Genomic DNA, 15,058 nt, shown 5'->3' on the forward strand with positions numbered 1-15,058 from the left:
GAGAAGAATCCTTGTTTGCTTGTTTTATGAAAGCAGTAGCCTTGAGAAAAGCATTTAGGAGTTGGTATACAGAGTAGTAGTAACTAATATGTTTGGAGAGCTTTAAGGTTTCTGAAGAGTTTTCACAAGCATTATATCACTCAATGTTCACAATTACTCTGAGATAAGTTTTATAAGCCCTATTTTAGAGATAAAGAAATTGAGACTCAGAATTTTTTTTGTCAAGGGGCAGAATTAGAACTGAAACCTAGTAATGCTGACCATGAAATTTCTATGCTTGTTTTGTAAAAATATTTTATTTTCCACGCATTTTCATATTTGTTTTTTTAACACCTGAAACAGTCATATCAGAAGATGAAGTCAGAGATACTAAGTGACCCATCCAATTTCCCCTAGCTAATTAGTTGGAAAAGCAGTACTGGAACCTATATACCTGAATGTGTAGGGTATGCTTCCCATCTTTGCACATTACCACATTATTTTAATTTCCAGATGGAGAGAAGGGAGGGGGAAAGGGACCAGCACTAGATTTGAATGGGTTCTGTAGTATACACATGTCATCACAGAGAAAACCCTCAACTTTTCAGGGCTGCATTAATCCTGGCCATGTAACTAGAGACAATTATTCACCCACCTTGTTCTGAGAATGACATATACGAATGGGGCAACTGAATTACCACACTTAAATTGCTGGTACTGTGTTTCACCTCATGATTCACATTTGTGCTATATTTTGGAATTCCAATGGGATGGCAATTAAAAAAGACATTCAATTCATGTGACTATGGAGAGTTCTATTCCTTATCTAGCTAATTCTGGTCTAAATACAGATTATTGCATGAGAGTTGTAGGTCAGACTATTTTCATTTAAGAAAACACAGGATGAACCTAGATCTTTACAACACCAGAGTGCTCTTCTTCAGGGAATACACAGATCTAGGCCTTGGTTTATATGGTGATTTCCCTAGCACCTACTTTACAGCACAAAATCAGCAATCTTACTTCACACTTTCAGGGCTTAATGTACTTTCCAAGGCAAGTAAATGCTCTATTACAGTCCAGACAATGATATTTTCCCAAGTCAAAGTTAAATATATCCCACCGTCACTTTTCCTCCCGTGAGGATGACAGTTATAAATTGCCACACTTCATTACATAGTCTTTGACTATTCTTGTCTCAAAGCCGTTCAATTTCTGACCATAAATTGAAACTTTTAGTAATTGGTATTTTAATATAATTTCTTCATTTATGGAAGTATTTTAAATTGACTATATTCAAAGCTGGACTCAAGTTTTCCCCATTTGTAAGATGTTGCCTTAGGTCTAAAAAATAGATGCTATGCTGCAGGAATAGAAAATTTTTGTCATAACAAAAAATGCTCATCTTTTTCTTGGGATCGATAGTCTCACTTTTCTCAGCTTGCGTGTTCCCCCACGTCGATCTTGGGAGCCTGGTTATCTCTGTGTTATCGAGAGTTTAAGGATGCATGAGACAGGGGACTTGGGATTGAGGGTGACAGTGTGTAAGCAGGTTTTGGTAGTGAGGTTAAGCCTAAAAGACGGTATATGAAGTTGTATTTTGGTGAAACTTTGTTAGAGGAAATGTACATTTATGAAATGCTGTTTGTAAAACGGGTTGTGAGTGTTGAATTGGTTTGTGGGGCTTGATGCGTACTTATGTGACTATGTAACTTCGTAAGGTTTAGAAGCTGATCCCCGCCCCAGCCAGAAGGAGGCTGTACCCTGAGGCCTTTGCTTAATTCCAAACCGGAATAACCTGTTGCGGGACTACTAGCTCCCGCAGTTGCTAGTTGTGGGGGGGGGGGGGGTCCCTGCCGGCGGCGCGCGGATCCCCGCCCGGTAGTCGCGCGCCCAGCGCTTGACAGGAAGGCAGTCACGTGGCAGCCGCAAAGCAGCGCTTTGCGACCTCGATGACAGGCAAAATGTGCGACAGCCTTGGCGCCGGCCAACCAGGGGCGGAGGCGGCGGCCAGGGAGGAAGCGGAGGAGGCGGAGGCGGCCGTGGGGTTCGCCCGCCTGCTCGTTCGCCTGGTTTCCCCGCCCCCGCCGGTCTCGCCGCTGCTGAAGGGAGCCGGTTGCGCGCTGTCGTAACCTGCCCTCATCCTGGCCAGCAACAGCAAGACCGGACCCCCATCCAGACCAACCTCCCCGTCAGGGCGGCTGCGGCGCGGGATCCGCGGGGCTCAGGCGGGCGGCCCGGGCGCCTGAAGGTTACCGAGTGCATGAGCGCCTAGCCTCCCGCGCTGCCCCGCCCGCCGGCCCGCCGGTCCGCCCGCCGGCTCGCCCGCCAGCCCCTCGGCGCCCGGCGGCGGCGGCGGCGGCGGCGACGGCCGCAGGAGGCGCGGTTTCCCTCCCAGGTGCGCGCTTCGCTCCCGGAGCCGCGGAACTCGGCGGCCGCCATGGCGTCCAACATGGACCGGGAGATGATCCTGGCGGATTTTCAGGTGAAGTATATGGCCTTGTACCTCTTCCACCTCCAACCTCGTGGGTTCCCGGTGCCAGAAGGGTTGCTTCTTCTCAGGGTTTGTTAGAGCATTGCGGTGGTGTGTGGTTTGGGCTTTTATACGGTACGTGGAGCGCGGGTACGCGCGCGGGCGCGCGCGCGTGTGTCTGTTTGGGCTTTTATACGGTACGTGGCGTGCGTGTGTGTGTGTGTGTTGAGCCGTCCGGGAACGTGCAATTCATATGCTGGGTTGGGTGTGTGTAGAATTTGTTATGTACGGATTTGCAGGGTGAGGTGGTGTTATGATAGTTGGTTTACTGTTATGTGTGTGGACTGTGTAGTGTTTCCTGTATTATGTGGAGAATGGGTAGAATTTGGGGATATTAAGCGGGGCTTTTAAGTATGGGCTTTTTGGGAGTTTTGGGTTGTTACTTGGGAGAGTGCTGTATGGAGTGTGGGTATGGAGACTGTGGTGTTGTGGGTGTGGTGTATTAAGGGGTGAGTAAAAAAGAATGAGGAGGAGGAGGCGGTGGTGAAGGTAGTGGTGAGGGTATGGTCTTTTTCAAGGAGAAATAAACATTCGAGACTTTGCCTTATTGGAATCTTTGGAGTGTGTGAAGGTAAGGAGGAGGCAAATAGACTGTATATATCAAAGTATCCTCGGTGAATTCATAAGCTTAATAAATTACTATTTGCGAATTCCCTTCCCCTACAGATTGAATTGCGTGGTGTGTGTCCTAACTCCAGCAATAATTTAAAGGATAAGCAAAGGTTATTCCTTTACTTAGCCCAACTGTAGTCACACTAATATATGAGTATCTTAAGGAGGCCCTTTGAAAGTAGAGTTGCACACCATTCATGAAAAACTTGGAGTTAGAACTAAATACCCTGTGCACACCATCTTTGCCTTTTGATGTTTGAAGAAGATATTGTAGTGAGATTTTTTTTTTTTAAGATTTTATTTATTTGTTTGACAGAGAGAGACACAGAGAGGGAACACAAGCAGGGGGAGTGGAGAGGGAGAAGCAGGCTTCCCACTGAGCAGAGAGCCCAATACGGGGCTCGATCCCAGGACCCTGGGATTCTGACCTGAGCCGAAGGCAGACGCTTAACGACTGAGCCACCTAGGCGCCCTGTAGTGAGATATTTTTAACCATTCATTTTGGCATTAACTTAGAAGATACTGTTACATACGTATAGGCAGACTTTTCTCTCTGTAACAGAGTCATCATTGCACATGGTCTAACACTAGCATAGAGGTGATAGTTTTTCTTACTGAGATTTTGTTTGGCTTCTCTTCTCTGATTATCCTTATTTCATAACTTAATATTGTGATGGTCATTTCCAGTGTTTGCTCTTTATCTTACCCAGTAAGGGTATCTGATTTATTGGGAATGTGGATATATCTGCATTTGATTATACTATAACTTCCAAACTCAGAAAGAAGTGTTGTGAAAATAAAAGCTGACTGCAAGATTTTGGTGTTTTGTAGGATTAGGACTGGCCTGAGATTTTTTTTTTTTTGCCTGTCTCATTCTTTCTTTTTTTCATTCTCCAGTCTTTTATCTAATGTGAAATATGGTCATATGAAAAAGGACTCTATTTCCAGGAGTATTTTATCCTGTTATAAAACTGCTTTATGGAAGTGTCTTTAGACAACAATGTCATAGTTTACCTCACTAAAAGCTTTAAGGTAATTATAACTTTATTTTGATTTCACCAATTTTTTTTACTTACTCTAACAACTTGTAGCTGCTTGTTTTCTTTTTCTTTTAGTTATTATGTTTACTGTGAACTTTATGTTGGCCAAGGACAGGAAATTTAGGATTCTTGTACTCAGAGACAAAGTAAGATTTTCTGACAAGCATTTGGGATTTTATTTTGATCACATTAATACATTCTGTTTTTCTCTTCGAACCAGTGGCACTGATGTGAACAGTTCTTTACAGAATGGGAAAAAGCTATGGCATTCTCAATGTTTGCCAGATGGTGAAAGTTTACTTCATATTGTCAAGTAGGTAAGAACGTTATTGGTAGAATAAAAAGTACACATAAATAAAATATTTATGAATAAAAAGAATATACATACAGAATAATACACATACAGAATAGAAAGTATACACATACTAAGTACATTAGCTTTTGTGTTTTTAGGAACCTTGTATTCCTCTCACAAATGATTCCAGATCAGTTTGCTCTTGTGGATTTACTTTTTAAAATCAGTTATTCTTCCTATTTTTTAATATTATGTAAACTTTTTATAGGATTAACTTTTAAAAATTAGCATTTATCCCTTATCAGAAACTAGGTAATTTTAAACATTGAAGTTCAAGTCTTGTAATGTAGATACTTGGATGATGCTGGTTTCGCCTGTAACTGTGTAAATCAGTTTCTCCCCAAAAGTGAACACATGACTGTGAAATTAATAATTTTGAGAGTTCAGTGCTGCCTTTGTAGAAAGGCACATGATTTTTTTTAAAGTTTCTTTAAAAAATTCTAATTACTTAACATACAGTGTCATATTAGTTTCAGGTGTACAATATAGTGATTCAGCACTTCCGTGCAATGCTCAGTACTCATCACAAGTGTACTCCTTAATCCCCATTACCCATTTAACCCATCCCCCCCATCTACCTCCTCCCGGCAGTCATCAGTCTGGTTCTCTATAGTTCAGTGTCCACTTCATGGTTTGCCCCCCTCTCGCTCCTTTTTTGAGAAAGGGACATGATTTTTAAATATCAGATTTTAAAAAATAAGTTTCAGATTTTGATTATTGTTAGGTAATAGGTTCTTATAAATACAGTGCCTAAATATGGAAAAACTTTTTTTTTTAAGATTTATTTATTTATTTGATAGCCTGGGGGAGTGCTCTTGTGTGCTCAGGTGGCGGGGGAGGGGTTGAGGGAGAGAAGCCGACTCCCTGCTGAGCACCGAGTGGACTGGAGCTGGGGCTTGATGTGGCCACCTTGATATCATGACCTGAGCTGAAATACAGTTCCATGCTCAACTCACTGAGCCACCCAGGAGCCCTGGAAAAACTTTTGGGAAAGATTTTTGTATATTAACTATTTCAACTCATTGGAGAAAGGACTTCTGTTGAAACTGATCAGTGAAGGAGTGGTTAACAATCGTAATTTTAAAAATAAATTACCTGGTTTCTTATAACTGGATAAGTAGTGGATGGAAGATTGTACCTCAGACTTAATGAGACAGGTTTGGAATTTTGTAGATCAGTGAACTCATTACAAAGGAAGTGTATTACAAATTGTCCTCTAAAAGATTCCTCCCCCTGAAATAAGAACAGCTTTCAATTAAAAAAAATTTTTTTAAAGATTTTATTTGAGAGTGAGTGAGAGAGAGAGTGAGCACGCATGACCGGGGGGGGGGGGTAGGGGCAGAGGGACAGGGAGAAGCAGATTCCCCTCCTGAGCAGAGTCTGAGGTGGGGCTGGATCCCAGGACCATGACCTGAGCCGAAGGCAGACGGTTAAACTGACTGAGCCACCCACGCATCCCTCGATTAAAATTTTTAAAAAATTGTGGTGAAATACATATAACATAAAATTTGCCGTCTTAACTTTAGTTGCCATTTTTAAGTGTCCAGTTCAGTGGCATCAAGTACATTCACATTGTTGTGAAACCATCACCACCCACCGTCTATCTCCAGAACTCTTTTTATCTTGCAAAACTGTAACTTTAACCATTAAACAGTAACTTCCCATTTTTCCCTGTTCTCCAGTCCCTGGCAACCACCATTCTATTTTCTGTCTATGAATGTGAATATTCTAGGTACCTTATATAAGGGTAATCATGCAGTATTTATCCTTTTGCGACTGGCCTTTTTTACTTAACATGATGTCTCCAACGTTCATCCGTGTTGTAGTATGTGTCAGAATTCCCTTCCTTTTTAAAAGGCTAAATACCGTCTATGGCCATACCATCCTGAATGCGCCCGATCTCGCCTAGAAGGCTGAATACTATTACACTATTAAACAGTATGTGTATACAGTAATCCCCCATTATCTTTGGTTTTGCTTTTATGGTTGCAGTTACCCTTGGTCAACTGTGGTCTAAAGGTAGATGAGCTTCCTGATGTATGATCAGAAGGTCAGTAGTAGCCTAGTGCTCCATCACAGTGCCTAGGTCATCCACCTCACTTTATCTCAACATGTAGGCATTTTATCATCTCACATCACCAAAGAAGGGTGAGTACAGTACAATAAGAGGTTTTGAGAGAGCACATTCATATAACTTTTGTTACAATATACAGTATTGTTAAAATTCTGTTTTATTATAGTTATTGTTAATCTCTTACTATGATGATTTATAAATTAAATTTTATTATAGGTGTATAGGAAAAAACATAACATACATAGGGTTCAGTACTGTCCTTGGTTTCATGCATCTGTTGGGGGCCTTGGGACATAACTTGCAGATGATGGGGCACTGCTGAACCACATTTTGTTTACCCATTCATCTGTCAATGGACACTTTCTTCCATGTTTTGAATATTGTGAATCATTAATGCTGTTATGAACATGGGTGTACAATTATTTGTTTGAATCCCTGCTTTTAATTCTTTTAGGTATATATCCAGAGGTTGAATTATTGGATCATATGGTATTTCTATTTTTAATTTTTTTGAGGAACTGCCATCCATACTGTTAATCCATAGTGGCTTACCACCAAAAGTTTGAATGGCGACAATGACAGCATCATGTTTAATGAATTATTTGTAAATTCAACTCTGGGCAATGAGTTTATAATTTGGAATAGTCTAACAAAAATCAGTTTTTTTTTTTTTTATATTTTATTTATTTGTCAGCGAGAGCACAAGCAGGGGGAGCAGAGCCGCAGTCAGAGGGAGAAGCAGGCTCCCTGCTGAGCAAGGATTTCCCAGAACCCTGGGATCATGACGTGAGCCCAAGGCAGATGCTTAACCAACTGAGCCACCCAGGTGTCCCAAAAATCAGTTTTAAATGTAAATAGTGTTAGCATAGTATGCTTCTGGTAAAGGAATGAATAGAGTAGTACACCTACAGTTCTGGCTGGCCAGAGCCAGGAGAGTGTGTAAAGGAATTTCCTGGGTTTAAAAAACAGGCAGGCATTGATGAATCAGGACCCTTTTTTTTTTCTTAATTTCTTTTTATAACAGAGATGCATTCAGGTGACAGTTCCAAATCTTGTTCTTTTTGTAATTGTAGAATTCTTTGCCTTTTTTTTTTTTAAAGGTTGAGGTGTAGAGCAAAAATCATTTGATCACACAAACTTTTGAGATATATTTGGTTTGCTTACAGATGTGAAAATAGCTATCCAAATGGAATTGCAGTTGCTACCAGTAATTACCAATAATTACCAATACCAATAATTTCAGTAATGTTAGTTATTTTGGACCCATATGAACCAAAAATGAGTATTCCCATTTCCCCCTTAACCTTTTAGTTACTGTAATGCTAATTTCTTTTTCCTCTCAGATACATTTTTATAATATAATTTTTTTGAAAACAAAAATGGTGCTATAGCTACTTAGGTTAGTCTCACATATTTTTCTATTTATATTTCTCTGTTATTGTATAATATAGAGATATAGATCATAGCTTTACTCAAGTCAAGGAAAAAAAAGGAACAACTTTTACTAGTAGTAATCTTTTTTTTTAAGCAACAAAACCTTATCTGCCTTGCTAAAAAAATATTTTTTCTGAACCTAGTTCTAGTGGTCACAGAGTGAGTCTATTTCTTTTCTAATTTGGCTTTGATTTTGATGTTACTTTCAGTTATGTTTCCTGGATGACACAGTTGTGCCTTTGTTTTCCTCTCCTGGTCTTTCAAGCCAGTAATACCTTTGTTGCCTAAATTGCTCTATGCATTTTCATATATTGGACTATCATTATGGGACTTTTAAGTTTTCTTTTGTCTATCAGCTTCTCTTGGAAGCATGGACTCTTCCCATGACACTACCAGTAAGTCACTTGAAATTTGTTTCTGCCCCTTCATAACATTTCTTCCTTCTAAATGAAGCTGTGAATCTTCTTTCTTTTTTAGTTTGACAGACTGTACAAGTAGAAATGATATTGATCCACGTGGATAGGTATCCTTTGTGATGTTGTGGTTTAGGGACCATATTAGGTATCCATGGAACATCATATTTATTTCCTGGAAGGTTACCTTAGGCAAGAGATTGAGTACTATGGCTGAAAATAGTCTTGTTACTGTCCTTCCTTTCCTTTTTCCACTATCCTCTTTATTCATTAGAGGGACAAGGCATTTTGTGTTTGTGTTTGGATTGTTGGTCATTGGGATAATAAGGTTTGGCATGTAGAATAAAGTTTAGTAGTTAGTGGTTAAGAGCATGGACTCTGAGGTCACATTGTTTGGATTGAAATCAGGTACTGCCACTTGGACATCTTGTGATCGTTGACTAATTTTACAACTCTGCCTCAGTTTCCTCATATGAAAAATGACAATGCATGTAAAGTGATTAGAACAGGTGTCTGGCATGGAAAGAGTTCGATAAGTTTTAGTTATTTTCATTTTTGATAATTGTAAGGTATATACTTGTTCTCTGCAAGGAACATCTATTTCCAGTTTCTCGTTTTTCCTTTTGTGGAAATTGAGGCCAGAAGAAGGAAGTGATTTGTCCAAGTTCATGGGTTGATTTGAAACAAAGATTTTATCCAGGTACATGTAAGAGTGTTTATTTTCTAGCTGAATGTGTCAGATGGCTTCGATTTTTAGAGGAAAACAAGACCTACCATTCAGAAATTTTTCCAAATGATAAAATTTACGTATAAAATGAATTAACAGTACCTGGCGTATAGCAGACATGCCAGAAGGGAGGGAGGGAGGGCCTGGAACTTTGATTGTTCCTAGACTAGCATTCATTCCAGTCTAGTGCCATGCTTCTAAGTTTATAGGTGGTTGGAAGCCATGGAATGAAGAGTCTTTAGATTTGTTGAGCATGGTTGGGTTGATGCCTGTGTTTGCCAGACTGGGTTTATGGACTCTGTAGATGAGGGGTCAGGAAACTATAGCCTATAAGCTGGCTTCCTGTTTTTATACATATAGATTTATTGGAATACAGCGATAGCTATTCTTTTACCTATTGTTTGTGACTGCTTTCTTGCTGCAGTGACAGAAGTGAGTAGTTGAGACAGGGACTTTATAGTGCACAGGCTTAAAGTACTATCTGGGCCTTAAGATAAAGTTATTTCAACACCCCCCCCCCCCCCGCAACAAATACTTCTCTTTCTAAGTTTTAGTAACTGCAAAGTGCCAGAACGTTTGAATGCTTCACAAGTAACATTATATGGTTATACACCTCTATAGGAGGCAGTTGTTAGAACATTGCACTTAGGCAGACTAGAGCTCTAGTTTTTTGTTTTGTTTTGGTTCTGGTTCTCTGAGCTAGTCATTTATCCTTTCTGGCTTTGAGTTTATTCAGTCTATGAAATGGAGATTTGTCTAGAGTTATATGTACCTGAAAACAGGACTGGACTAGATCAGGTATTCATATAGAGCCTGGATAATCACTTGGCAGTAGGGGTGTTTGAGGACATTCAGTTATAATTTAGGTAATTCATCTGGATTAGGGATCAGCAAACTACATCCTGAGGGCTAACCTACCACCTGTTTTTGTCAGTAAAGTCTTATTAGAAGACAGTCATGCATATTTGTTTACATATTGTCCTGCCGCTTTTGCCCTCAATAGCAAAAGTTGAGTAGTTAGTTGATTGCATGGCCTGCAAAGCCTAAAATATTTACTCTGCCCCTTACGGGATAGCTTGCTGATCCTTGATCTGTATTAGTGGTATTCAACTGTGGGTGATTTCTGTTCCCCAGGGGACATTAGGCAATGTCTAGAGAGATTTTTGGCTGTTATAACTGGGGGGTGCTGCTGGTATTTAGTGGGAAGATGCCAGGAATGTTGCTAAACATTCTGCACAAGACATCCCTTCACAATGAAGAATTATCCACTCTAAAAATGTCCAGAGTGCTGAAAAACCCTGATCTAAATTACTAGTTCTCAAACTTAAATTTGTATAAGAATAACCTGGAAAGCTTGCTAAACCATAGGTTGCTGGGCCCCACCCCAGGTTTCTGAATGAGTAGATTCTAGGTGGGGCCTGAAAATTTGCATTTCTATCAGATTCCTAGGTTATGCTGCTGATCCAAGATCTACACTTGGGAACAACTGATCTAGATGACTTTAGAAGTTATATCCATTCCTGTGATTTTTTTGATTTTGTGGTCTTAAGTACTGTTCCATTTTTATGACTTAGGAAAATTGAGTATTTTATTATATGCCCTATGCCAAGTGTGGGGCTTGAACTCATGACCCCGAGATCAAGAATTGCATGCTCCACCACCTGAGCCAGCCAGGCCCCCAGGCTCTGTGTTTTTATACCCTTATTTTTTGTGGCCCTTTAGAAAAACTATTTACCTTTCAAAACCTATCAGCTGCCTTTTGCTGATAACATCAGTACCATGTGCCCAGTTTTAGGGTTAATAATTTTGTCTTATGTGTCTTTGGTATGTTTCTCTTGAGTCTTTTAAAAATTTTTAAAAAAATATTTATTTATTTATTTATTTTTAGAGAGAGAGAGCACATGAGCCTGAGGGGCAGAGGGAGAGGGAGAGAGAATCTCAAGCAGACTCTGTGCTAAGCACAGAGCCTGATGCAGGGCTCGACCCCAGGACCCTGAGATAATGACCTGAGCCAAAACCTAGAGTCAGACACTTAACCAGCTATACCACCAGGTGCCCCTCTTCTTTTGAGTCATATGCCAGATTGTCAGTAATCACTTTACATATTTCTTTTCCCTAATGTCAGCTCTTTGAGTGAACAACTGCCTGGGTCTTAACCATCTTTTCCTACAATATCTATAAGACGTTCTCAGTGAATATTTTTTGAAGGAATATTATGAATATTAGCTCTTATGGTACGAATAGAGTAGAATTGTAAGTTTGCATGTATAGTTGACCCTTGAACAGTACAGGGCTTAAGGGCACCAATCTGGGCCGCACATTTGAAAATCCACACATAATTTTTACTCCCCCCAAATTTAACCAGTAATGGCTTATTGTTGACTGGAAGCCTTACGAATAATATAAACAGTCAATTAACACATATTTTATATGTTATATGTTTTATATATCGTATTTTTACAATAAAGCAAGCTAGAGAAAATGTTAAGAACATCATAAAGAAGAGAAAATACAGGGACAGTACTGTACTGAAAAAAAAATCCAGGTGTAAGTGGACCCACGCAATTAAAATGTGTAGTTTTCAAGGTCAGCTGTATTTTTAAGCATCTACCATTTGTTGACATATGATTTTGAATAATAAAATCTGCCATTGAGAGAATAAAAATTGGGCTCTTTTATTGAACTGAGGATTATGACTTTAAAGTGACCGATTTATAGAGAAGTACAAAACACCTCCCTTCTCGTTTAGCTTTTATAGAGGGCTCAGTAACGTAATGTGGCAAAATATAGGGCTCGAGGTCAATAACTTTGGGAAATTTGAATTGCTCTGTGTCAGTCACTTTTCACTTTCAACTTTTTTAAGGCAAATTTAAATTTCAAATCAAAATTGTTTACCATGTTAAATCATTAGTCATTGGCTTTAAGGTGAGTTGGAGATATTTTTAAGAAGCAGTTTGGCAGGGGTGCCTGGGTGGGTCAGTCAGTTAAGTGTCTGCCTTCTGCTCAGGTCATGATCCCAGCTTCCTGAGATCAAGCCCCATGTGGGGCTTTCTGCTCAGCGGGGAGTCTGCTTCTCCTTTTCCCTCTGCCCCTTCCCCCACTCTCTCTCTCTTTCTCAAATGAATAAATAAAATCTTAAAAAAAAAGCAGTTTGGCAACATTAACAGAATAATTGTACTTGTCTTTATACTTATTGTGGTTATAGAGGAATAATTAAGGTAGAAAGGAGATGTCAAGTTGTGGTAAGAAAAGCAGAAATGTTTGCAGGTTATGTGTACCTTAATGGCTTTAGAGTTAGGTTCCAGGCACCTTTTTTTTTTCTTCTCCATTTACCTTGGTTCCCTGGACTCTTTAATGATTGAGCTATAATAGTATAATGTTAGAGGAAAGCTTTGTCTTTTGTGCCCTCTTGAGTACCCACCTTTTTTCTCACAAGGGAAAAGTAGTGGTTGAACTTGTTTTTTAAAATATAATTTTATTAGGTGGAGACACAATTGAGCATTCTTGTTTTAGGTTTAATGGGGGAGGAATAATAAAATTAGCATCTAGCTTTTGATTGTTTTGTATGTGTCAGGTACTGTGCTAGTCTCTTAACAGCTAAATTCTACAGTGACCCTATTGGGATCCAGTGATACAGTTCTCCATGGTTTCTGTATGTCTTGTGATCAGAGACACTGCTTTTGTTTTCTGCTCTCTTTTCAAGGATATTTGTATAGTGAGCTACCTTGGAAGATAGAGGTAGTGTCTCCCTTTGGAGGAAAGGGTAGGCATGCATATCCTTTGAATTTTGAGAGATTTGGGTTCTGTAGGCTCTGGGTTCCTCTTCTAATGCAGTCCATTGCATGTGTAGGTATCACTTGGCCTATTATGTGTTGCACTGTGGGCAGTGGGACTGGGGAACTACATAAGAAAATGCTGATATTCTGACTATGAATATTGTCATGAGTCATAAAGTTCATTGTCTCTAACCCAGAATTCTACGTCTTCATCCATGAAACTGGCAGGCTAACTTGTTAGTTTACAAGTAGGGTAAAAAAGATCAGATCTTTCACTGCTTTAACAGTTTTGGCAACAAGGATAGTATGTTGATAGACGCATGGTTTTTTGGAAGAGGAAGGGGGAGGTCCATGGGAATTGATACTGAACATGCTGACCAAATTGTCAGGTAGTTCTCTACTTTATTGCCTGTTAATGAGGAAGAATTAGGAAGGTGGTTGCAGACTGAATACCAGGAAGTAGGTTCAGAGACAGCCTGGACATTCCTCTAGTTGTTGCTAACTCTTAACAACCCTCAAATATCGTCTCTGGTAGATGGAATTTTTTTCACCAATCTGTCAGTCAGATTCAGAGTCAGACTCCCCCCCCAGTGTAAAACCAGTACTAAGGTTTGTCTTGGCTGGGCAGAAGGTTCTGCCTCTTTTAGACAACATTTACAGACCTGTGTATACCTACACTTGAGTGTGAAAGAAGGCAAATTTGCAACCTCCTTGGGCACAAAGCAAAGTTGTTAGAACTTTCACTGGTTTGTCTAAGAGATGAGAGGATGGGGGTTCATAATGTCTTATGGCTCAGTCCTTCCGTTGGAGGAATCTTTATTCCCTACTTCAAAGCCACTGACTCAGTGGGGTCCTCAATTCATAGAGGTTTCCCTAAACCCAGGCCTGGTTCACCAGTGGTTCAGCCAAGCCAAAACTGATTGTGTCTGCTTTCTTCTGGGGCTGTTCAGCCTCTGTGCCAGCTATGCAGACTGATAGTGGATGTGATTGCTTTGTTCAGTGGGTAGAACTCAAGGCTGTTCTTAGAGCTCTGGCCAGTACTGTCCTTCATGAAACTTGTATTTCTTTCTTTCTTTTTTTTTTTTTAAGATTTTATTTATTTATTTGACAGAGAGAGACACAGCGAGAGAGGGAACACATGCGGGGCTTGATCGTAGGACCCTGGGATCATGACCTGAGCCAAAGGCAGATGCTTAATGACTGAGCCACCCAGGTGCCCGAAACTTGTATTTCTACTGCCCTTTGGCCTGTTGCCAGTGGCCTAGCTATTTGGTCTGCCACTTGGAAAGTATAGACTGGCAGATTAAAGACAGCTCTCTTTGAAGCTGTGAACTATGGAAACAAATTACAGCTGCTAATCAAACTGTCTGGATCACTCATGTAGATGCCCACAATAAGGGCCTGTTCTCTAATGAAGCCCACTGGAATCAAGCTTCTGATTGAGTCTGCACTGCCCAGAGCCATCATTGTTGTCTGGGTCCATCCATCATATCAGATGTGATAACACATCAGCTATCATAAACTGGGTGTAAACTTAAGGACTCCATTTCTGATGCAGAGGGTAGCCTTGCTATACTTGTGATTTCTGCCAAAAATTGACCTGCTTGTCACATAATGAGAGAAGCCACATTTAACGGGATGTGGTCCCTGCTTGCTTTTAGCAAATTTAATACATTGGATCTTTGACCTCCCATTCATAAGTATCAGTGCTGCCTCACTGCTGTTGATACTTTTTCTGGTTATGGTATTGCTGTTCTAGTCCAGTTAGCTAACTGACCACACCATTTTGGCCTGTGAAACTAATCTGTGTTATGCTTTTGGGCTTTCTGGACCATTTGCAGTCTGACAGTGGTACACTTTTTGTCTCAAAAGCCACTCAACAGTGAGCTTGATAATCAAGATACTTGAAGGACTTTTCATGCTCCCTACCATCCACAGGCATCTGATATGTGGATAAATGTTGAACGTTGAAACATCTTTTTCCTTAGTAAGTCAGGCCACTGAATGCAGCTATGCCAGAAAGGGATCATCTCATCTTGGTCACTTCATGACCCAGTGATAGGGATGGAAAGGGTGGGAGGTTATATAGCCCTGTTTTGAAAATTCAGATTATTA

The 15,058-nt window shown here is 40.2% G+C and overlaps 1 protein-coding gene across 2 annotated transcripts in view; it reads left to right on the plus strand.

The window, feature by feature from the left end:
- The first annotated feature begins 2,003 nt into the window (after positions 1-2,003).
- The window catches only part of FAF1 (Fas associated factor 1), a 489,058-nt gene continuing 476,003 nt past the window's right edge, over positions 2,004-15,058 (plus strand). The window contains exon 1 of one of the 2 annotated variants that reach the window (XM_028106760.2): positions 2,004-2,464. In XM_028106760.2, the coding sequence (XP_027962561.1) occupies positions 2,420-2,464 (45 nt within the window). In that variant the 5' untranslated portion in view covers positions 2,004-2,419. The remainder of the gene's footprint in view (positions 2,465-15,058) is intronic. The other variant, XM_028106761.2, reaches the window with a different exon arrangement.

The sequence above is a fragment of the Eumetopias jubatus genome, unplaced genomic scaffold (genome assembly GCF_037043125.1).
Source record: "Eumetopias jubatus isolate StellerSeaLion01/CBP00866 unplaced genomic scaffold, mEumJub1_p1.0 scaffold_4, whole genome shotgun sequence".
NCBI classification, from domain to species: Eukaryota; Metazoa; Chordata; class Mammalia; order Carnivora; family Otariidae; genus Eumetopias; species Eumetopias jubatus.